General features: G+C 42.0%; 1 protein-coding gene across 3 annotated transcripts in view; it reads left to right on the top strand.

Annotated features, from left to right (window-relative positions):
* Positions 1 to 22,604, top strand: part of KCTD1 (potassium channel tetramerization domain containing 1) — a 183,375-nt gene that overhangs the window by 117,458 nt on the left and 43,313 nt on the right. For all 3 annotated transcript variants that reach the window (XM_072732104.1, XM_026006504.2, XM_072732102.1), the window contains exon 2: positions 19,906 to 20,084. In XM_072732104.1, coding sequence (XP_072588205.1) covers positions 19,906 to 20,084 — 179 coding nt within the window. The remainder of the gene's footprint in view (positions 1 to 19,905; positions 20,085 to 22,604) is intronic.

Raw genomic sequence — 22,604 nt, 5'->3', positions numbered from 1 at the left:
GTTCAGCCCACAATAGTGATTTAGTAAGGCCCAATGAGAGCATGCAAGAGAAGAGACTTGGTTAAACATCCAGTTGTAAAATTTTGTGCTTGCTTTTTTACCTTGGAACTACCCTTTTTCTCAATCACTTTTATTGAGATAATTTACATACAACAAAGTGAATCAATTTTAAGTGTACAATTCAGTGAGTTTTAACAAGTGTATATACCTATGTATCCACCCCCTCAGTCAAGATACAAGTTATCTCCCGGGTGCCTGTGGAAACTAAGATCAACTGATTCTTAGTTTCCGCTCAGGTCTCCCTTTTGGGGGAAACAATCACAGTCCGGGGTTATGAGATCAAGTGCCCTGCATTGGGCTCCACACTCAGCAGGGAGTCCGCTTGAGCTTCTCTTACCTTCTCTTTCTGTTTCTCCCTCCCCTACCCCCCCAACCCCACCCCAGCCACGTGCACAATAAATAAATAAATAAATAAATAAATAAATAAATAATCTGCTTCCTACCACTGTAGACTAGTTATAAGTACCTTTGCTAACATTTCATAGAAATGAAAGTAGATAATATATGTAATCTGTGCTAGTGTTTTGTTTTGTTTTGTTTTGTTTTTTGCCTGTGTCTGCTTTTAAAGTGAATCATTAATCCACAGTCATCTAGCAGAGGAGTTTTTAATGTAATAAATCTGGCCCTTAAAATTTTGTAGCTAGGGTGCCTAGGTGGCTCGGTCAGTAAAGCGTCTGCCTTCAGCTCAGGTCATGATTCCAGAGTCCTGGGATTGAGTCCCATATCAGACTCCCTGCTCAGAGGAAAGTCTGCTTCTCCTCTCCCTCTGCTCTCCACCCCCTCCACTCATGCTTGCCACTCATGCTTGTCTTTGGCTTTCTCTCTTTCAAATAAATACAATCTTAAAAAGAAATGCTGTAGCTAGATGGAGCACAATCATGATAGACTTAAAAAAATATATACATTTATTTCCTTACTATGCCCATCATGGCCCTATATTAGATACCTCATATCCTCATTAAATCCTGAGATCAGTCTTATGGGGTAAGCACTCTTCGCCATTTAATAAAAGGAAGTTTTTTCACGGGATCCCTGGGTGGCGCAGCGGTTTGGCGCCTGCCTTTGGCCCAGGGCGCGATCCTGGAGACCTGGGATCGAGTCCCACGTCGGGCTCCCGGTGCATGGAGCCTGCTTCTCCCTCTGCCTGTGTCTCTGCCTCTCTCTCTCTGTGACTATCGTAGATAAATTAAAAAAAAAAAAAATTAAAAAAAGGGGAGTTTTTTCACTTGTTTTTTTAAAAATCGTTGATTACTGCCACCTGAAGAATGGGTTTAGTTGAGGGAAGGTGAACTTTTGCCAAGATCAGAGCTTCAGAGCATGGTGTATACCTGTAATGGTATTTTTAGTGAAATATTGCAGGTCATTGTAAAGATTAAGTGAGTGCATTTCAAGAGTTGAATGTGACTGGGGTCCAGCATGCCAGAAGGACCCACAAAACGTTACCTATCATTGCTGTTATTAGTGGACTCAGAGGCTGGAGCCCCTGGGTGATAATCCAGGCCTGAGCTCGTCACTCTTCAGGGTCTGGATCGTTCACCCTCCTCTAGGGAGCAGCGGGCCTGACCCCTTCCTTCACCCCTTCCCCAGCACACTGCCACTAAAGTGTAAGCTTTCCTCTGAAAAGAGAAGGGTCTCACATGAACAAATGTGGGTACTCTCCTGAAGGAGTTCAGCCTCCACATTTTATGGCAGAGAAGGTTTAGCAACGTGGGGCCGCTGGCTTGGGCAGGAGCACTCAAATCCAGCTCCCCATGCTTCCAGCTTTTGGGAAATGAAAACAGGGGAGATGCCAGCCCAACACTGAGATGTTTTAAAGTCATGCCAGTTCAAAGTGGGACTGTTCTTACCCATGTCAATATCTCTAGTGCCAGCCAGGCTGGAGTACATGTTTCTAGGCATAAATTGAAAGTTAATCATCTTAGTTTTTTGTGAGGGACATACTGAACATTTTAGAGCTAAGGTAGGGAATTAGCTGACAGCGTCTTTCCAGCAGCTACTTTAGTTTTTGGTTGTTTGGGTTCTAATTTGTCATATTTTTCTCCTCTCTTATCCTTCATATCACTTTTGGAATACATGTGAATTAGGGTCAATTAGTGTCTGTGTTGACATCCACCCCAAACTAAATCTCCAAATTATCTTCATATAAATCTTGAAGAGGTAGTAATTTTAGCCTAACTGGCAATTAAAAAGCAAGAATTATACTTAATAACCTCCACGGGGGTACCTGAGGTCTTCTGTTTGGAAATCTTAAGAAATGCTCTTCATCATCAATAATTGAGGTGGGAAATCATCTGACTTCCATTTAGTTTTACAAGGTGATGCAGGACTCCCAGCGTCTCTCAGGAGATGGCAGGGGGGTGACTAGCTGGGCATACACATGCACCAATACTGTGCTTTCCAGGCACTTCTCAGCTCTGGGCCCTGACCAAGCCTCTGAGTCTCACCTTGAGTCTCAGTCTCCCTTTGGGGGGAAACAATCACAATCTAGTTATTTTCCAGCCCTGAGCTCATTTGCTCTTCATTATCAAAATATCAATATGCAAATTCTGTTTTAGAGCTGCTGACTCAAATATGATCCTGTGTTATGGGATTAACATTAATTTAGTTAAATGTATTGTCAGATTTGACATGGAGGACATATTCATGCTAATTAGAACAGGTATAGTGAATGGGCTCCTGCTAGAGCTGTCTCATTAAGACTGAATTGAATTGATTTTGATGCTTTCTTACAGATTTATAAATTAAGAGTAACAAATGACAGCAACTGGCTCCAAATATATAGACTTTTACCTACAACCATTATAGTCCCTCTCCACAATTATTTTTTACATTTCGTGTATACAAACTTCTTGCTATCTCCTACTGCCTTCTTTATTATCATCCAACTAAATTATATTAGTGCAACTGAATATAGCTTAATATAGCTTTGGAGAGAGAAATGGTAATCACTGCTTAATTTGTTTAATATTTTAATTTCTGTATACCAACTATATGAAACAGGATATCAAATCCATTACTAGCAGATAAAATAATTCCAGCAATGGGATTTATTTTGAGTCTTAGTGTATATAAATGGTTGAGTGAATACTAATACCCAAATCGTCTTCTCCAACTAGTAATAGGTGAGGAAGCTAAGTGCAGTTATTGTTGACTTTAGTTGATCTACCTTTTCGTTTGGGGTTTCCATTAGAAAGTCAGCACATTTTCAAATGTCAAGATTTAGAATTCTTATGGGGATCTCTGGGTGTGGCTCAGCGGCTTAGCACCTGCCTTTGGCTCAGGGTGTGATCCTGGAGTCCTGGGATCAAGTCCCACATTGGGCTCCCTGCATAGAGCCTGCTTCTCCCTCTGCCTGTGTCTCTGCCTTTCTCTCTCTCTGTGTGTCTCTCATGAATAAATAAATAAAATCTTAAAAAAAAAGATTTAGAATTTTTGGGCATTTGGGTGGCTCAGTGGTTGAGCATCTGCCTTCGGCTCAAGTGGTGATCCTGGAGTCCTGGGATCAAGTTCCACATTGGGCTCCCCACAGGGAGCCTGCTTCTCCTTCTACCTATTGCCTCTGCCTCTCTCTCTCTGTGTGTGTGTCTCATAAATAAATAAATAAATAAATAAATAAATAAATAATCTTAAAAAAAAAGAAAAAGATTTAGCATTCTTACTTGTTTCCACAAGAAACACCTTTCCAAGAAATACTGGACTGACCTAGAAACAGGGAGTTGGTATGTTAACATCACTCACATACCAGGGTCTCATCTGGCTTATTTGTCATACTTAAGAGCTACAGAAAGGAGATGTGTGTTCTGTGTCTCCAAGGGCACTTCCATTCCCATGGGGGATTCTTTACGCAGTGGCTCTCCAAGGCCAGTGTCAGAGTCAGGAGTTCCTCGAGATAGGGGAAAGGCAGTACTGGTGAGATTTGCTATTGTTGTCAGGCAAATTTTCGTTCACCAAGTGTCTTCATCAAGATAGACGTTGTGCTTTAAGAGATTTGAGAAGTAATAGGACAAAAAGGAATTACTGCTTATTCTTGGTGGTTAATAATATTGAACGCAGCTTGATACATATTATGTGTATCAGATAATATGTATTATCTTTGCTGAGTTTCTGTTTCTGAATAGTTGTGCAGCACTGCATACTGTGTAGTGTAAAGTAAGCTGGGATTTCACAGCAAGTTCAGAACCGGTAGAAAGTAGAGAACAAATAAGATGGTTAGATGAGCAGCTTATGCGCAGACCTGTATTTTTTAAGTATCCCTTAAAAATGATCATTAAATCCTTTAAAAAGAACAATTGCCATTTGTAAGAATCTTTAAAGCCATCATTAAAAATAATAGCTTACATATTTTGGGGTGTTATATTTTAGGAACTAGGTAAGTGCTTTTCATAACTTGCTACTTTTCATGTGAGTTACAGATTTTTCACAATAATGATGAAAGATGTTGTTAATACCTACTTAAAGATGGAGAAACCAAGGCACAGAGGATTAAATCACCCAGCAAGCATGTGGTGGAATGAGGACTGAAGCCCAGCACTCCAGCCTGCAGCCCATGACTCCAACTCCGTGCTGCCTCTGTATACCATTGTTAAAGTGCTACTAGTGGTTTTCCACATACAATTTATAAGGAGTAGCTTGTCAGTTCATAAGATTATACCATAAAATAGTTTACTTCCCTTAAAAGCAGTAGGACTTCTATTACAGAATAAATGTCCACCTCAGTTATTTTTTTTTTTAAGATTTTGTTTACTTATTTGAGAGAAAGAGAGAGAGAGAGAGAGATAGTGATAGAGATAGTGAAAGAGAGAGCATGAGCGGGGAGGAGAGGGAGAAGCAGGCTCTATCCCAGGACCCCGGGATCATGACCTGAGCCCAAGGCAGACCAGATCCTTAACCCACCGAGCCACCAAGGCGCCCCTCCACCCAAGTTATTCTTAACATCTCTGTAGTCTCTGTGTTGAAATGACATGTGGCTCTATTGCTGTGCTCCCACCTGAAGCATTCTACCTATTGAGCACCAGGTTCATTTTTTATTTCCCCTTTTGTTCCTTTTCTCTGTTCGAAAGTGGTTTCCAATACTTTAGAGGGTTATTGGAGAGAAGAGAAAGAAGTCTGTGAGAAGGAAGGTGAAAGATGGGGGTGGCTATGGTGTTACCCACCTTTTACATTCTCTTCGTGGAATTCAGGATTCAGTTCTGCAGCAGATGTTTGTTTGGCGCCTACTAAGTGCTGTGCTCTGGGCTCAAGACTGGCATAGAATGAACAGAACCCACGCTTGTGCCTGGGAGCCCACAGCCTGCTGGATTCCCAGGGGTGATTGTGAGCATGTTTCATTTAGGGAAATGCCTCACCCCAGATGGGACTTACTGGGGTTTGACTCCGTGGTCCGGGTCAGCCCCACCCCACCTGTCCCAGTGTGTCCCTCGGAGCTGCAGGGATCCAGAGCCAGCCAACCCCACAGAACTGGTCCGCCACCTTCTTTGTCATTTTGTAAACCTTGGCAAAGACTGCCAACCCCGGAGTTTCCCCGGCAAGCCCAGAGCTGCCCAGTTCCCCGCAGTGCTGGTGATTTTAGTGTGCGATGTGACAGCATCGGGCTTCTGCACTGGGAAGTATTATGCGTTGATTTCCACAAAATCCCTATCACCTCATTAGCTTAATGTGGCCTTAATTAAAATTTGTGCCTATTAGCACCGTGAGATTGTGGGTTTTGTTTATTTTGTATGTGATGGATGGGATGGGTAGGTGACACATTAGAAAGTGTGTGAGGACCACTGCCCCAAAGGAAAAATCACTGAGGTTGTTTACCAGAAGATCAGAGCCCTCAATTATAGATTTGCTTTATCATCATTGGTACCGTTTATTCATTTTCTACTGTGTGCAAAAATAAAGTATTTCATTAAGTACTGTGGGGAGTTGATAGGAAAGATAACTGGGTAGTGCTTACCCCCAATTTCATTCTGATTGTATCTGTAGGCTTTCTGTGGACGCCTGTGATCCTCCACACCACAGGCTATCTGTGAGCCCATATATCAGTAAACTTTTTCCCCAGGTGAAGGATTTACATGGTTCTCCAGAAATTAAGCTTCAACCCCACATCCTTTACAAGGAAGCAATACATAGAGGGATGCTTCAGATGTGTTCTAGAGAAGGCCACAGTGGGGCCCCTGGGTGGCTCAGTCGGTTAATAAGCATCTGCCTTCTGCTCAGGTCATGATCCCAGGGTCCTGGGATCAAGCCCTGTGTTGGGCTCCCTGCACAGTGGGGAGTCTGCTTCTCCCTCTCCCTCTACCTGCCCCTCTCCCTGCTTGTGCTCACTTTCTCTCTTAAATAAATAAAATCTTTTTTTTAAATTTTAAAATAAGAGAGAAGACCACAACAAATTGCAGGGCCTGGAGAACACTTTAAACCCTCTTCCCAAACCTCCCTCACAGCTACCCACATAGAGGGATCAAGGAAGATCCTACTAGGGAATAAACAGGACGATCCACAGGATGGCATCAGAAACTGACCGCCTGAGTAGATAGGTAGACGTGTGGTTGGGAAATGAGGTTCCGCTCTCCGCTAGCGCACAGGCTTTTCTTCTTGCTCACTCTTCTTGTCTTTCCTGTACTTGCCATCATTTTCTCTTCCCATCTCCCTCCCACATGACCGTCCCTTTCTCACTTTCTGCCCCTTCTCCGGTCCTTACATCTTCTCGTGGCTTCTCTGTCCCTGTCCTGCTTCTCTGTCACTGACTGCTTTTCTTTCTAGACAAAACTGCATTTACCTCCATGGCTGTCGTGGCATTACGTACTGTGTCTTGTGGTTAAATAATCATCTCATAAAATTCAGCTGGGGCTTTTAGGAACACCAGAGGCAGTCTGCTGCCCGGTTCCCTTCCCGCTAGCGGAAATGCTCCGGCGCAGTGCCGTCTGCTGCCACAGGCAGATGAAAGGGCTGTTTTCAGAGTCTGATCCAAGTCCTAGTGGGTCAGACGCTACCAGATTGCCCCAGACGGAGACAGCACAGATGAGATGGGGGAATGCAGCCTTAGATCTTAGAATATTTTGCTTCTAACTTTAAATCAGCTATTCTTTTTTTTTTTTTTTTAACCTTGGTCAATTAATCTAAATATTCCTGCAAATATTTGCAGAAGACAGTATTGGCTTTACCCTCCTCCCTCTCTGGACCCTTTGGAAGGCTGTGGGTTATGACTGTTCATGAGGCCTTGGGTGTTCTAGGATCTAGTAGGTAACTACTTCGTGTGCATAGGGCAGGATGTAAATTCCAGGTATAATTTTTGTTTTCTCTGCTGCATTTCCATTTTTGTACCAAACTTTTCTTGCCAATCAGGTTGATCTTTAAAAAGTTGGGTGTTTTTTTTTTTTTTTTTTACTCTTGTTGGTATTTATTTTAAGATACTTCTCCAAGAACACAGATGTCTCCTTTACAGTGTGAAAATTGTAAAGAATAGCTCATTGCAGTGAAGTAGCGAGGAGGATGACTGTTTGGCTGCTGTCTTTACTGCTCATTCGCCTTCTTGCTAATCTGTGTTTTCAATGCTATCTTCTCTCCCATCTGCTCCTAAGCAGGAAGTTTCATCAGCCGACATCCCCTCAAAAATATCCTGAGACTCAAGTGAACTGTGCTCTTACCAGGCCTGGTGGTTCAGTTATGGATGCTCTCAGGCCTCTTGGCCTCACTCATTTGGCTGCTAGCTGACACAGCATTAGCCGCCTCACGAGAGCAGAGCTGGGTAGCCCACTGAGTCACCCCGGTTCCCACTAGCAGCTCAAACAGAATGATGTAACTAAGCATCAGTAGGACCCAAACATCCATAAGAGGATCAGTCTACATCTTCTCCTGATAAAGAACCTACCTGGAACCAGATTTCACCCAGGAGAAGCATTTTCGGCAAACTGCTAGACCTCTGGCAAGCCAATCGATGTGACATACCACCAGTTGGTTCTAGTGTGTAAACATTGAGACTGCTTCTCTCTATCACCCCCAATTTTTTTTATCACCTAATATGTCTTTTTGAAAAGTTGACACTGATACTGCCTATATGAGAGTGTTACTTTATTAAAAAGCATCCATTTTGTATCACTAACACAATGTTTTCCTGTTCTGTAAGGAGATCTCAAGCTGCTTTCAGACAACTCTCGTATTTTAGAACAATGCAAGATATAAATAAGTAAACAATACTCCCATTAAATGGTGCCAAGTAAAGAATCTCTGAAGTAAGCATTCTGTTCATTAAGCACCATATTTTATTATTTCCTCCTGTCAGTGAAGGCAAATAGAAAACTGTAGTGATTAAAATTTAATCTTCCAGGGGCACCTGGGTGGTTCCATTGGTTAAGCGTCTGCCTTTGGCTCAGGTCTTAATCTCAGGGTCATGGGATTGAACCCTGAGTCAGGCTCCCTGCTCAGTGGGGAGTCTGCTGTCCTCCACTGCCTCTTCTTCCCCTACTCGTGTTCTCTCTCTCTCCCTCTCAAATAAATAAAATCTTTTAAAAAAATTAAATAATAATAATAAAATGAAATTTAATCTTCCTAGTAGGCTAGAGAAAGTGCTGTGACTATTCAGAAACTTCTCTGGGCTGGCTTCTTTCTTTTTTTCTTTTGCATTCATGCTTTTGGAATGCCTTTCATTTCATGACCGGTTCTCCTTGATTTCAAAGAAGATTTGAATTCCAATTCTGACCTAAAATGCTATCTACCTTAAGATATTTGAATCTCTGTGACTGATACATTTTTTAAATCACAGAATAGTAAAAAAATGAGGACTGAAAACAGCATTATGGACCATCTAGTCCAACAGCATATATTCTCAGTGGGAAGACTGAAGTGATACGATGTGGCTTACCAACGCCCTGGAACTCATCAGTGACATGGCCCGGGCTGCAGCCTGAGCCTGTCTCTCCTTTGTCCCCTCCTCTGAAGAACATTGAGTTTAGAAACCTCAGTTAATGTCAGCACTGTCAGAAGTACTGCAGGAATTCCCTCTTTTTAAAAATAATTGGGTCAGGGTACCTGGGGATCTCCTTCAGTGAAGTGTCTGCCTTTGGCTCGGTCATGATCCCAAGGTCCTGGGATCAAGTCTCACACTGGCTCCCTGCTAAGTGGGAGTCTGCTTTCCCCCCACCTCTCCTCCCTGCTTCTGCTCTCTCTCTCTCTCTCTCTCTCAAATAAATAAATAAAATCTGAAAAAAATTCTATAAAAAAATAATTGAGTCAAAAGTTAGTATGATCCTTGTAACATGAAATGGCTAAGTACATGTGTGTGTTATTTAACAACAGTGTACTCTAGGTTCATAAAAGGAAGAGGAATGCATTCCTTGTTGGACCAAAGTATTGCTTGCCCTTGAAAGGATATGCTTAAAAGTGTCGATAAGTAGTTCTCAGAGCATTTACTTTCATTTTTTAAAGATTTATCCATTTATTTGAGAGAGAGGGAGTAAGGGGAGGGGCAGAGGGAGAGAATCTCAAGCAGACTCCCCACTGAGGACAGAACCCTACACGGGGCTTGATCTCTCAACCCACAAGATCACAACCTAAGCCAAATCCCAGAGTCAGATGATTCACTGACTGAGCCATCAGGTGCTGCTCTTCCAGTTCTCAGAGCATTTAAAGCATGATTTGATTTAAAAACTTTTTATTCACATGGAGATCTCTTTTCTTCAGGAACTCCCTGTGCATATGGCTGATTCTCCAAAATGTCAACTTCCTGAAAAATTCAATTCCACCTTGCCCCAGCCCAGCCCATTTCAAGTAGAATAGCCAGCCAACATTTTCTAAATGAATGAACAAGTGAGCAAATGAACCTTTTGAAACATCTATTATGTAAGTTAGAGTATATTTTAATTTTTTATTTTTTTAATGCACAAAGGGCAAGCAAATAGCCATCTAAGAATCTTAAGAGGAGGTTCCCAGGGATGCAATTAAAGTTAGAAGGAACACATTTAGCTTTTGACACTGCTATACAAGGAATTTTTATGACCACATCCAAGAAGTCAATAAGTCAAGTTTATTGTCTTTTTAGAGGCAGATGTGTCCTGTAGTTAAGATCTAGGACCAGCAGTTAGAGGAGTAAATAAAATGCCAGTTCTCTATGGTAGGGAGATACAGTCTGTGGGGGGTGGGGCGAGGAGTCCACATGCTGGGCCAGCTGGCTCCTGCCTTCTGCATGACCACTGACCATCCTGCTAACCCTCTAGCCAGTTGTGTTCATTTTAAGACAGACCAAGTGGAAGAATGTGGATGGAGCAAGGTAAATCTGTCCCTTCTCTTGCGAAAGCCAAAGTATGGATAGCCTAGTAATGGAGAGTGGTAACCTTTTCCTGGTACACAGTGGCTAGTGTATAAAATATCACCATAAATTCATTACTAGATAATTATAGGCTAAGCCACTTGACCCCACAGCAACTTCCTTCTTTGTGAAATGGTGATAATACTTAACATTGTGCAGAGGTTTCTGATTTCAAACTAAAAGGCCTTCTATGAGGGTTAGATACAGTTTCACTGCCAACCTCTACTGTTTGCAGTCTCTTTCCAAGAGAGTGCATGCAGAACACCAACTTCTGAAAACTTGGGAGGTGTGCCTGGACAGCTTTTATCATCTTACTTTTGCTGTGTTTTAGGTCTGGGAATGGGGGTGACTTGGGAGAGGGTACAAATGACCAGATAGTTTTCAGGAGTGTGGAAACCATACACTCCTGCCCTATCTTTCAGGACCCAACTAAATAGACTTCTGTGTCAGCTAAATATGAGCTTACCATAACCTGAGGCATCCATTTAATTTTCTGTTCCGCACATTTCCTCCCTGGCAAGAAAATAAAGGGAAAGGAAGCATTATCCCAAACTTCAGTTCCATTTCTGTATTTCTTCATTCAATCATTTGTTCAAAAATATCAAAAAAATAAAAATCCTGATTAGGAAGGTAAAATATAGCACATGCCAAGAATATGTACTAATTGATTTAATTGGACAATACATACTTTTCCTTTTTAAAAATACTGTTTTTTAAAAATGTCAAGAGTAATAAATGTTCAATGCCACAAAGCACAAGAGAATAAAAACAAAAACAAAATTTGCCCATCATATCATCACCCAGTCCTAAACCTTACTAATATCTTGATGTGTTTAATTCCAGAGGTTTTTATTACACATATCTTTGAATTAATAGCCTTTCCCTATAGAACTTTTACAGAACCTGTGCTTTTCACTTTAATGTTTTAATTTAAAAAACAAAAATTAGTAACACCCATAGCTGAGTTGTAGTGTGTCTTTAAAATACTCTGATATTGGGATCCCTGGGTAGCTCAACAGTTTAGCGCCTGCCTTCGGCCCAAGGTGTAATCCTGGAGTCCCAGGATCGAATCCCACATCAGCCTCCCTGCATGGAGCCTGCTTCTCCCTCTGCCTGTGTCTCTGCCGCCCGCCCCCCCCCCCCCCCGCCCCTCTCTGTCTCTCATGAATAAATAAATAAAATCTTCAAAAAAAATTTTTAAATAAAAAATAAAATACTCTGATATTTTAAATATATTTAAAATATCTAAGAGATATAATTTAAAAAGTAATGCAACTATTTTTGCACAGCAAAATTCTATCAAAATGGTGGGTTTTTTTTCAAGCTCACTTTCCTTTTGTGGAGGGAAAGCAGAGAAATTTTGGCAAATAGTTGTACTTTTTCATGGTCCCAGTTTGGTAATCTAATAAAGGAGCTTCTCAGATACATGTTTCATTTGAAAAAGAAAAAAACAAAGAGGCATGTTGAGGGCATGCACTGGGTATCTGGCAGAGATTGTGCATTGAAATAGATAAACATTAGTAGCCCCTCCTCTTGGCAGCAGCAAGAAGAGTAACATTTTGCTATTTCAGATTAGGAAGCAATTGCAGATTAATTTAACACAGTTGCTAGTCGTTTTGAAACAACTTGGAAGCCTCCTATTTTTGCTGTCTGGGGTTTTTATAATCTGATTTTGATCTGAAAAGGAAAATCACTACACTTCAAGTGCCACTTCATTTTATGAACATACCATAATGATTTCATTCTCTACTTCCTTTCATACACTTGTCCAAAGCACATAACTAGCATTGTGTTATGCTCTGTCCTATTTTCTTTTTTACTTATCTGTACCCCACCGTGGAATCCTTTTATCAGTGCAAAATGCTGTCTTTTTTCCCCCATGGATCTTACCTCCTCAACTATTTTTAAAGTTCTCTGTACTTCTCAGTAGGTCCGTAGGAGGCTCCTCTGTACCTCTGGTTTACTGCTCTGTGAAATTTCATTTTCCATGTGCAGAAAGAAAGAAACGACCTTCATCCTTCTCCGTGCCAGCACTGTATTGTATGTCTTCACAAACACATCTCCCCCGCTGCTGGCTTTCTCTCTGTGTAGGGTGAGAAGATTCAGCCCGGTCTTAGAGATGATAGGAGAAACTGGAGTCTGATAGGTTTGGAAACTTCTCCAAGATCACACAAAGGGTGAGGCTGAGCTCAAAGCAGGTCCACATTCCAAAACCAGGGTTCTTTCTCCTGTACACATAGTGTGTTCTGTGTAGGTAACTTTTCCTACTATATCAAGGTTTGAAAGTAGTCTTACCTGAAAGACATGGTTTTCTTTCCTGTTTTTGGGCAGAAATCTTTCTTCAGTATATTATGTGCTTTCCAATCTAAGCTAGTCTGGAGTTTGTTTTGGAAATGATGTAATTCTAGATTATTTTTATAAGTAGATACTGTCCTATGCACTAGAAAACCGTGATCACACCTATTATAAATGCATAGATTAAGTATGTTCTGTGGGTTTGAAGGGGGCTCCTATGATACAGTGAATGGAGGATTTGATGTCAAATTTGAATGATCAGAAGGGTTTGGCGCCTAATTCATAGATGTCTTCAGAGACTGACAGAAACAGTCCTCTAAATGTGAATACAATACCCATTGATTTTATTTTTAAAAAATATTATTTTAAAATATTTTTAATACTTTTAAAAATATTTTATTTATTTGAGAGAGAAAGAGCTTGAGCAGTGGGAGGGGCAGAGAGAGAGGGAGAGTCAGACTCCTCATGGAGCAGGGAGGCTGCTGTGAGGCTCCATCGCAGGACCTGAGATCATGACCTGAGCCGAAGGCAGACACTTAACTGACTCAGCCACCCAGGCACCCTTCAATATTCATTGCTTTTAAATCACTGCTGGGCTTTTTTATTTTATTTATTTATTTATTTATTTATTTATTCATTCATTCATTTATTTATTTATTTTATTAGAGAGAGAGAGATTGAGAGAGAGAGAAGCAGAGACACAGACAGAGGGAGAAGCAGGCTCCATGCAGGGAGCCTGACGTGGGACTCGATTCCGGGTCTCCAGGATCATGCCTTGGGCTGAAAGTGGCACTAAACCGTTAAGCCACCGGGGCTGCCCTTATTTTATTTAAACTCATGTGGAATTGTAAGATTTTTTTTCTCTCTCTCTCTCTCTCTTCGAGGTCATTCTGCTATTTAGTTAAAGTCAGTAGAGACCACAGAGCTTGACACATGGTAGGAGCCCAATTAAGTATTACCTGAATAAATGAAGAAATAATGAGATCTCTCCAAAATACATTGACATTACGGTTGGGAGTCTTGTCATATGGCTGTGGTCAGTAAAGCAATGTTTTTCTACAAGAGCCATTATTGTGAGTCCATTGAGATTGTGTCAGGTCTGAATTAACACTCCCAAGGTAACTGTAGATTTCCATCCTAGGAACTAGCACGGTCCATGCTGAAGATACTGTGATCACAGTTTGCATACCCTAAGCAGTTGACCAACTATCAGAAAATAGAATTAAGGGGAACGCTCCAGTCTCTGGGCATTCCATGTAGTATGGATGCTACTTGAGTCTGTGTGTGTGTGTGTGTGTGTGAGAGAGAGAGAGAGAGAGAGAGAGAGAGAGAGAGAGAGAGAGAAATATATATATATTTTAAACCCAGGTTGAAATTTGTAGAAGTTATGATTTGTATTAAATTCCCTCGCTGCTGTATTGAATGTTATAAATTACAATATCAAATAATATAGATAAGTATTTTTCTATTGACATGCTTTTCTGGAAATATCCCCAAGAAACCCGTTTCTTTTCCCAGTGAAAGAGATAATATAGTCCCACTCGATAGTGAAATGTTACATAAGACAGGGGCATACGTTTTTAACAAATAAAGTCATTAAGACTTCCAGTTTAAACTTGAGCTCATTTGTCCCCGGCACTGCCCCTGGGGCTTCTGTTGGAACAGCACTCAGCTAGGTTAGATTTAGAAGGCAAAGTTTTCATTAGCTTCTTTTGAAAGATGCCTAAAGTCAAATCCCTTGAAGGACTCTCCTACCAAAAAATCACTGCTGCTTTGCTGGGTAGGTGAGGTGGATGATTGAGCTAAGGAAGCCTCAGACTTAGAGCAGCTGGGAAATGGAAATTTTAAAGGTAAACTGATCCACATGCCTGGAAAATCCACACAGGATAGAAATGAGGGAAAGAGGAATTTGAATAAAATTTCAGATGGCTCTTTCATGTCAGAGTAGTAGAGTCAGCTTTGATGCATCCTATGGGAGGAAATAATAAACATCTTTTTAGCTTTTAAAAGAGGCAATTATTTCGCAGAAATTTGGATGGGTATTTGAGCAGTAAGGTGTTTTGGTTGACATGTTTTGCAAGATTGTTTTCGGTTGACTTTCTTTTTAAGTAGAACTTTAAGTGAATAAATCTTAAGTGTCCACATGTGTACAGTCGTGAAACCACCCAGATCGAGATTTAGAACTTGTCAGGAACACCTGGGGGGCTCAGTGGCTGAGGGTCTGCCTTTGGCTCAGGTCGTGATCCTGGTGTCCTGGGATGGGGTCTTACATTGCACTCCCTGCAGGGAGCCTGGTTCTCTCTCTGCCTATGTCTCTGCCTCTCTCCTTGTGTCTCTCATGAGAAAATAAATAAATATAATAAAATCTTAAAGAAAAAAAAGATTTAGAACTTGTCTAGCAGTCCAGAAGGCTCGCTCTTACCCCTTCCAGTCAGTAAACAACCCCCCCTATCCCCGACAGGTGGCCAACATGCTGAGCTCGGTCTTCACGGACTCATTTCGTGGTCTGTAACTTTGTGTGAGTGGAATCACATGGGATGTGCTCTTGTGTCTGGCGCCTTTTCTCACTGCTCTCTCTGTGAGAGCCCTAAATGTTGCGTTTTCCTCACCACATGGCTATTAATTTCATATATTTTTGTAAAATCAGTTAAAAGGGAGATATAGTGCTGTGAGGTCATAAGCAGTTTATATTCACTTCTGAAGTAACTCTGCTTCTCCATTTAAGCCTGGCTGGGTTGGTAGGGCATGCCCCTGGATCTTGGGGTTGTAAGTTTGAACCCCATGCTGGATGTAGAGATTACTTAAAAATAAAGTCTCTTAAAAATACTTTATAAAATCAGTCAATAAATACATACAATAAACATAGCTGGTAAGCTCAAGTCTCTCATGATTTGGGCATCCATATATAAAGAAAAATTCAAGCAGGGTTTACTATGGTGTTCAGTGGGACAGCCACTAGCCACATGTGGCTATGTCCATTACAATTTAAATTAATTAAAATATATTAAATGAGTTGAAATGTAAAAATCAGTTCTTCAGGGGATCCCTGGGTGGCGCAGCGGTTTGGCGCCTGCCTTTGGCCCAGGGCGCGATCCTGGAGACCCGGGATCGAATCCCACGTCGGGCTCCCGGTGCATGGAGCCTGCTTCTCCCTCTGCCTATGTCTCTGCCTCTCTCTCTCTCTCTGTGACTATCATAAATAAATAAATAAAAATTAAAAAAAAAATCAGTTCTTCAGTTCCACTAACCACACTTCAAATGCTCAAATCATCACGTGTTGCTAGTGGCCACCTTCCTGAATGGAGCAGATCTGGAATGTTCCCATTGTTAGAAAGCCCTGTTGGACAGCGCTGCTTAGAAAGCTGGCTGTTGGCCGCCTTCCCCTACCCTTTCTCCCTTTCCAGACATAAGGATGTGGTAGTGGGTTTTATTTTTCTCGTTTTCATTAACATTTAATTCTGTGGTTCTCAGACCATCATCTTACAAGTTTCTGTGTCTTACCTTATCCCACCAGACCTTGGGGAAACAAAATAAGTGGGAGAGTTCTCATAACATGCTACACTTTTAATTTCTAGAAAGTACTGTGTGCTCTCCGACCTTGGGGCCATGGCAATACTGTTTGACACCCTCCTTCCAGCATCCAACTCTGTGTCAATTTCTCTTCTATCAGATCTCAGCCTAGGCTGGCTCCAGGGCCCCTCCCCTATCCCTCCTCCCGGCACCCAAGCCTGGGTTACGTGTCCCCTCAACTCAGCTGTCCTAGTGACTGGGCCTTCCCCTGCCTCGTAGCAGCTGCTTGTTTCTTGGCTTCTGTCTCCCACCAAACAGCAAGCCCGGTGAGGTCAGGGGCCATTGTGTCATATTCTCTGTTGTATATTGATGTCTGGTGCAGCACCTGGCTCTTAGGAGGGCTTAGTAAATACTGTTGGAAGAAAAGAGGGAACATTGGGCTGCAGAAGGAAGGGCCGGAACCAAGTAGCTTTGTGTCACGGTCTCTGTCTCCCAGGTAGAGGGGTCTGTTTCCCAGAGGAGTTTATTAGAGGCGACTTTCGGTCTGGGCACCTTACTGAATACACATCAGCACCCTGAGCTGTTTCTTCACGGGTGATGATGGCACAACCAAGACATTTGCACCCTTCCCAGTAAAAGTGTTTGGTTTGCCTTTCCTGGGAAATAATACTAAAAGACATCCACACTGAGATGATGCTGGGTGAGCAATCAAAGGGAAAGGCAGATGGGGAAGTGGAGCTGCAAAATGGTCATAATATGGTAGAAAATGCTGCATCTGTCAGCAGGCAGCTGTTGTTGGCATCACAGGCCACGTCTCACCAAGCCAGATGACCTCACAGGGAGGCAGCCGTGTAAAGAAAGGAAGGATAGGTACCAGAAGCCCCAGCTCAGACTAGCTTTAAAAATAAAGAACTTTATTTTCCCGAGTAACAGGAAATTGAGAGAGGCTCGGAGTTGGTTGATTCTGAGTGTTGGCAATGTCACTGAGAACCTAGGTGTTTCCAACTCAACTGGCCACCCTGGGTGTTGGCTTCCTCCAACGCCCTGGTAGGAGTATTGGTACCAACTCTGGTACCCATGAGGCTGGTAGGAAAAGGCTGCTGCAGGTACAGACACCCCATCTGGAAACTCAACATCGAGGGCAAGAAGCAAAAGTCATTGGCGAGGAAGGGGGTGGCCAGAGTGGGTGGAGATGAAGCATCTGGAGTAGACACAGTAGGTACTGAGTATCCTTTATAAGCGCCAAGACCTTCCAGCCCCAAGTATCCTCCCCACATCCCAGCCTACGGATTTTAAAAGTTCTCTCAATTTGCCTCTAACATAAAAATGCCTTAGGAGTGATCCAGCTAACAGGACACACACAGACCAGGGAAGGCTCTCAGAATAGAGAAGAGCAAAGGGGAGAAAGTCAGGCAGCTCCCCAAAGACCAGTTCCAATACTTGGCAGTCCTGCCAGAGCGGGGCCCGAGCTGGGCCATCGTGAAACTCCCTCCTGGCCCTTAAGGATTAATCCCCCCCACCCCCTGCCGCTGAAGGAACACTAGCTTAATTTTAAATGTAGCAATATCCATACATTTATGATTTACAATGTAAATGGTATATATTCTGGGAAGTCTGGAATCCTTCAGCCGATCAGTTATGCTTTAATTTTTTTCTGCTTCTATATAGACCTCGCAGTGTTGGAGCTGTGCTGAATGAGGTCACAGTCTAACTACAGTATTAACCCTGCAAATCTGTTCATTTTCGCCTGAGCACCCTCAGGCAGGATACAGAATGTGTCCAATTGAAAAACTATTACAGACACTGCAGTGCTGTGATGGGATGAATCGTACCAGGGAGGGGGGAGTATGTGTGGGGGAGGGAGGAGGGGAGTGTCTTTAACCAGGTAGGAAGTATCTCTTAAAAGTAGAGGTTATGTGATTGCATTTTTAAAGGAAAAATGTTCTTTGTCATTAGAAGTTTAAAATGCTAACTTTCAATATTTTCAAACCTTAACTGTTTTCTCTTTTCTATCAACCGTGTCTTTGTTTTTGTTTTTTTTTTTCTTTTTTGTTTTTTCCCCATCCGGTACACCTCTTCAGCGTCTCTTCACTGTGTACTACAAACATCCTTTTATGTTTTCTTAATATCCATTTTGCATTATTAAAAATACATAGGAAGGTACAAAGAATAATACAACGAACACCCAGGAACCGACCACCCAATTTAAGAAATAAAACATGAACTCTTTTCTTATGACTGTGTCTGGGCCCTGTTTAATTCAGCATGGAGAAAAACACAACACAGATGGTCAGCGTTTTGTGCAAAGGCCCCATCCCACCCCATTCATGGTAGATGCAGTTTCAGAAAGCATGTGCATTCACGGTCTTGCCTGGACATGTGGTTAATGCTAAGTAGTCTTACAGTTGTGCCCCAGGTAACTCCTAAAGCTGTTTCAGATCATAAAATCTGTGATGTTTTGCAAATTTATATTTTATCATGCTGGGTTTTATGCACAAAAACTAGATGACTTCCCCTTTATAATCTCCATCAAAGGCATTTTTCAAAATCCCTTTATTATGCTTTATCATGGGCTTTGCCACACATTGTTTGCATGTTTGAAAACAATCTCTGGCTAAATTATAAATCTGAGAGTATTGTTGTGGCGTTCGTCTTGCAGAACTCAGACATAAATGCTATTTTAGCTTATTCCTCAATTGTAGACTCTAAATATTTGACCCCTTCATTGAGTGCCAGAGACCTGACTTGACTTGTCTGTGGTTTGGGCTCTTGTTTAAAAGCAATCGACCATGTTTAGAGAGTGTTTGAAATATTTATATTGTATCCATGGAAAGGATGTAATATTTTATTTCCTGAAGAGTACACTTCCTCCAGCATGTTCTCACTGCCACCGTGCAATGTCCTCCATCTGCTCTGTCACTCACACTGTACCTCTGCCTTTGGGACTGCTCCTTCGGCACCTGCCCCATGTCTACCTTGGGAGCTTGATCTCTTTGAGAAGTCTGACATAGAGAAGAGCAGCTTGCTGGTGGCTCACAAACACATACTTATCACTGAAGGGTACAGTCTTTTCACAGTTTCCCCAGACCCATGGTCTCACAGAGAGAGAGGCAGAGGACAGACGGACAGAGTGTGCATTGATTTTGTTTGTTTGTTTGTTTGTTTTAAAACTCTTGGCTGATGAACTTATGGTGCCTATTTACAAGGTTGCTTTGAGAATCGGTGCTGATGGCCAGGCTAGTCCTACCCTCTTTTTCCTGATTTAAAAAACAGAAATCAAGGAAAACATGTTGCAGAACACAAGGGCCAAAAGGTCTGTATATATCCCAACTGCATAGCAGTTAAGTTTCCGAAAAGAAGGATAAGGCACGCGTATTTTATTTAGACGTGGGCTGTTTTAAGTGTTGATTGTCTTTTCATTTGGAATGAGTAGTAGATCTCCACGTGCCATTTACCAGTTGTTAAATGTGAGAATTCATTAGTAAAATAAGCTGTCATAGAGCTCAGGATGATTGGAAATGAACATTAGTTCAGCTCCTTGATTCTGAGCACGGGAAGTTTTCCTTTTCTTTGTTACAGATTTTGTTTTTCTAACATCCATTACAATAAGAACGAGAGCCTGCTGATTTGGGGAGATTTTATTGCCGAATGAGTATCAGCACTAGTCGCTGGCTCATTCTTTATGATGCATGTGTTTCCTTTCTCTCCACTGAAAAACGAAAACGTGTCTAAACTTGCTTATCTCTCTGTAGGACAGTCGACCCAATATGTCAAGACCTCTGATCACTAGATCTCCTGCATCTCCACTGAACAACCAAGGCATTCCTACTCCAGCACAGCTCACAAAATCCAATGCGCCCGTCCACATTGATGTGGGTGGTCACATGTACACCAGCAGCCTGGCCACCCTCACCAAATACCCCGAATCCAGGTAATCTGAAAAAAAGGAAAAGTCATGCTCGGAAGTGCATGTATTTGATGCTCTAACTGTTTTTCCTTTGACCAGCATAGCAGCGTGGCCTCACTGGGGCCCAGGGTTAGAACACGAGTGCGCCGTGCGGGCCACCCGGCCACCGGGACTGCCCTTGGATGTGGCTGTAAATCTCACCCCGGTCAGGGCCTGACCCACAGCTTAGTCAGGTGCATGTAGACATGTCACATGGGAATGGAGTTTATGATATTTTGCCCTGCTAAGATCTTCACGTTTCTTGTCGTAGTACAAAAAGAAGGATGCTTTCTATCTGCCATGAGCTTTTCTTCCATCTTCTTCTAAAGCATACTTTCTTACCAGTTCCTAGAATTTTCTAGGAGATCATTTGGCCCGCCAACTTGTGAACTAGAGGGGAAAAAAAAAATACGAGAGACTCCTATCAGTGAGTGGGGCAGTATATTTAGAACAGTATGCAAAAGTCCAGGAAGCCAAGATTGACTTGCTTTAAAAAAAAAAAAAAAAAAAAAAAAAAGAAGAGCAGTGGGATCTCTGAGCACTCAAGGCAGATAAGTAAATATAGAAAGTGTTTGAAGAGGCAGAGTGGTTTACAAATCGGCAGTACACGCTTGATGCTCATGAGACAGCCCCTCCCGTGTCCCCACCCACCCTCTTCTAAAGGAGTTCCAGGGAAACAGTTTGCTTTGTTATCACCTCTGGGACACCCCTCCTGGCTCTGCCTCCATTTGGGGGCTATGCCCAGATCCTCTAAGGGAGCCGATCTTTGGCAGCTCTGCTGGTGGGTGGAGGAGGAGGAGGCAGGAGCTCATGTGGGCTAAACTCAGGTTAAGGGAGTTTCTCTGCTTGGTTTTGTTCACATGAAATGGAAACACACCACTTGGGCTTCAGGAGAGCACTAATTGCATCTTTGAGAACTTCTTATAAAATGACAGATACCAGGTAGCTTATAGCCTGCACAGGTAGCACCAACACAGACATCGCTGGCATCTGGTAACTGCATGAAGACCAGTTTCTTTGGTTTTGTTTCTTTATTCTCGCTCTACTACCTGATACTTTATGACAGAACGTGAAGGTTGAGAAGAGGAAAGATGAAAATATTTTCTCTTGATTTCCAGATTCATTTTCTGCCATCGAAGTGAAATGATTTCTTAAAGCACAGATGACTATTAATTCAATTCTCAAAGAAACTGTATATTATTAAATGGAATTATTTAATCAGTCAGTTATTAATATTACTGAGTCCCTGCTTTCCCTCAGCGCATTGTAAGAGGTGCTCCAAAATCATGCCACGTGATGGCTATATTTCCCAAGAATATCATGATATAAGTAAGTAATGTTTCTTTAAAAAAATACTTCCATTCCTTCTGAGCTAATACCAACAAAAGAAAATCACCGTGCCTCTTCAGATGAGTCCTGAATTCTAGGGGGCAAGCTACAAAACGGAGGAGTCAGAAAGCCAGTCCTTAGCAATAGCAGAATTCACGAATCTGATCTGATGGCCTTTTGCTTCAGTCGGATTCTTAAACTCTGATCCAGGAGGGAAGTTAATAATTACCCCATTCACATATGATGTATTTATTTCAACTCCTCTCTCAAATAATTTGCCACTTTAAAGACCTCAAACAGTGTTCCGCTGGGAGAGTCTGCCTCTGGCCACCTGTGCATGGGTTTTTCTAAGAGTCTGCATTCGCATCCTCATTCCCCACACCCTGAGACATGCATCGCATTCCGTGATCTCAGTACTCTGGATATCTGCACTGTCTCTATGACAGCCACTAGCCTTGTGCAGTCACTGAGCACTTGAAATGTGGCCGGTCCAAATCAAAATGCCCTCTAAGTGTAAACATACACTGGATTGTAAAGAATTAGTATAAAAAAAATCTCAGTAGTTTTTTATTATTGATTTCGTGCTGGAATGAGAATATTCTGAGTTGAATAAAATGTGTCATTAAAATTAATTTCACCTGTTGCCTTTTACTCTTTTAATGTGTCTCCCAGGAAATTCCAAATTACATTTTTATTTCTATTGGACAGTGCTGAACTATACACAGGTTTTTAAGCTTCTAATCAAACCTACTTCTCCCCCAACCTGATACTTCCATGCATCAAAACTTGAATTTTTCTTTCACCAACTTACTTAGAAAAGATGAAATTGCTCATCTTCCTTTCCCAATCCTTCCCTACACTTCTTGTCACCACTGGGCCAAGGTATCATGGGGAAAACATCAAATATAAGTTATGGTTCATTAGTGCCACATTTGAATGCTGACTCTTTCATTCAGTAGTTGTTTGGCCATGGACAGGTCCCATCTCTAAGCACCTGTCTTCTCTCTTGTAAAATAGACACAGATCTGTCTAACCTCGCAAGGCTATTGAGAGGATTAAATGTGATTACGAAAAGCACGCCATGGCCCTACGCCCAACACATAGTATTGCCTTTATGCTTAATCTTCTGCCAAACCTAGCAATTGTTTCTTTTCAAACTGGCTTCCAAATATCAAA

Source organism: Vulpes vulpes, chromosome 13 (assembly GCF_048418805.1).
Source record: "Vulpes vulpes isolate BD-2025 chromosome 13, VulVul3, whole genome shotgun sequence".
NCBI classification, from domain to species: Eukaryota; Metazoa; Chordata; class Mammalia; order Carnivora; family Canidae; genus Vulpes; species Vulpes vulpes.
Note: the sequence above shows the minus strand (reverse complement) of the source record. Positions and strands in the feature narration are given on the sequence as shown.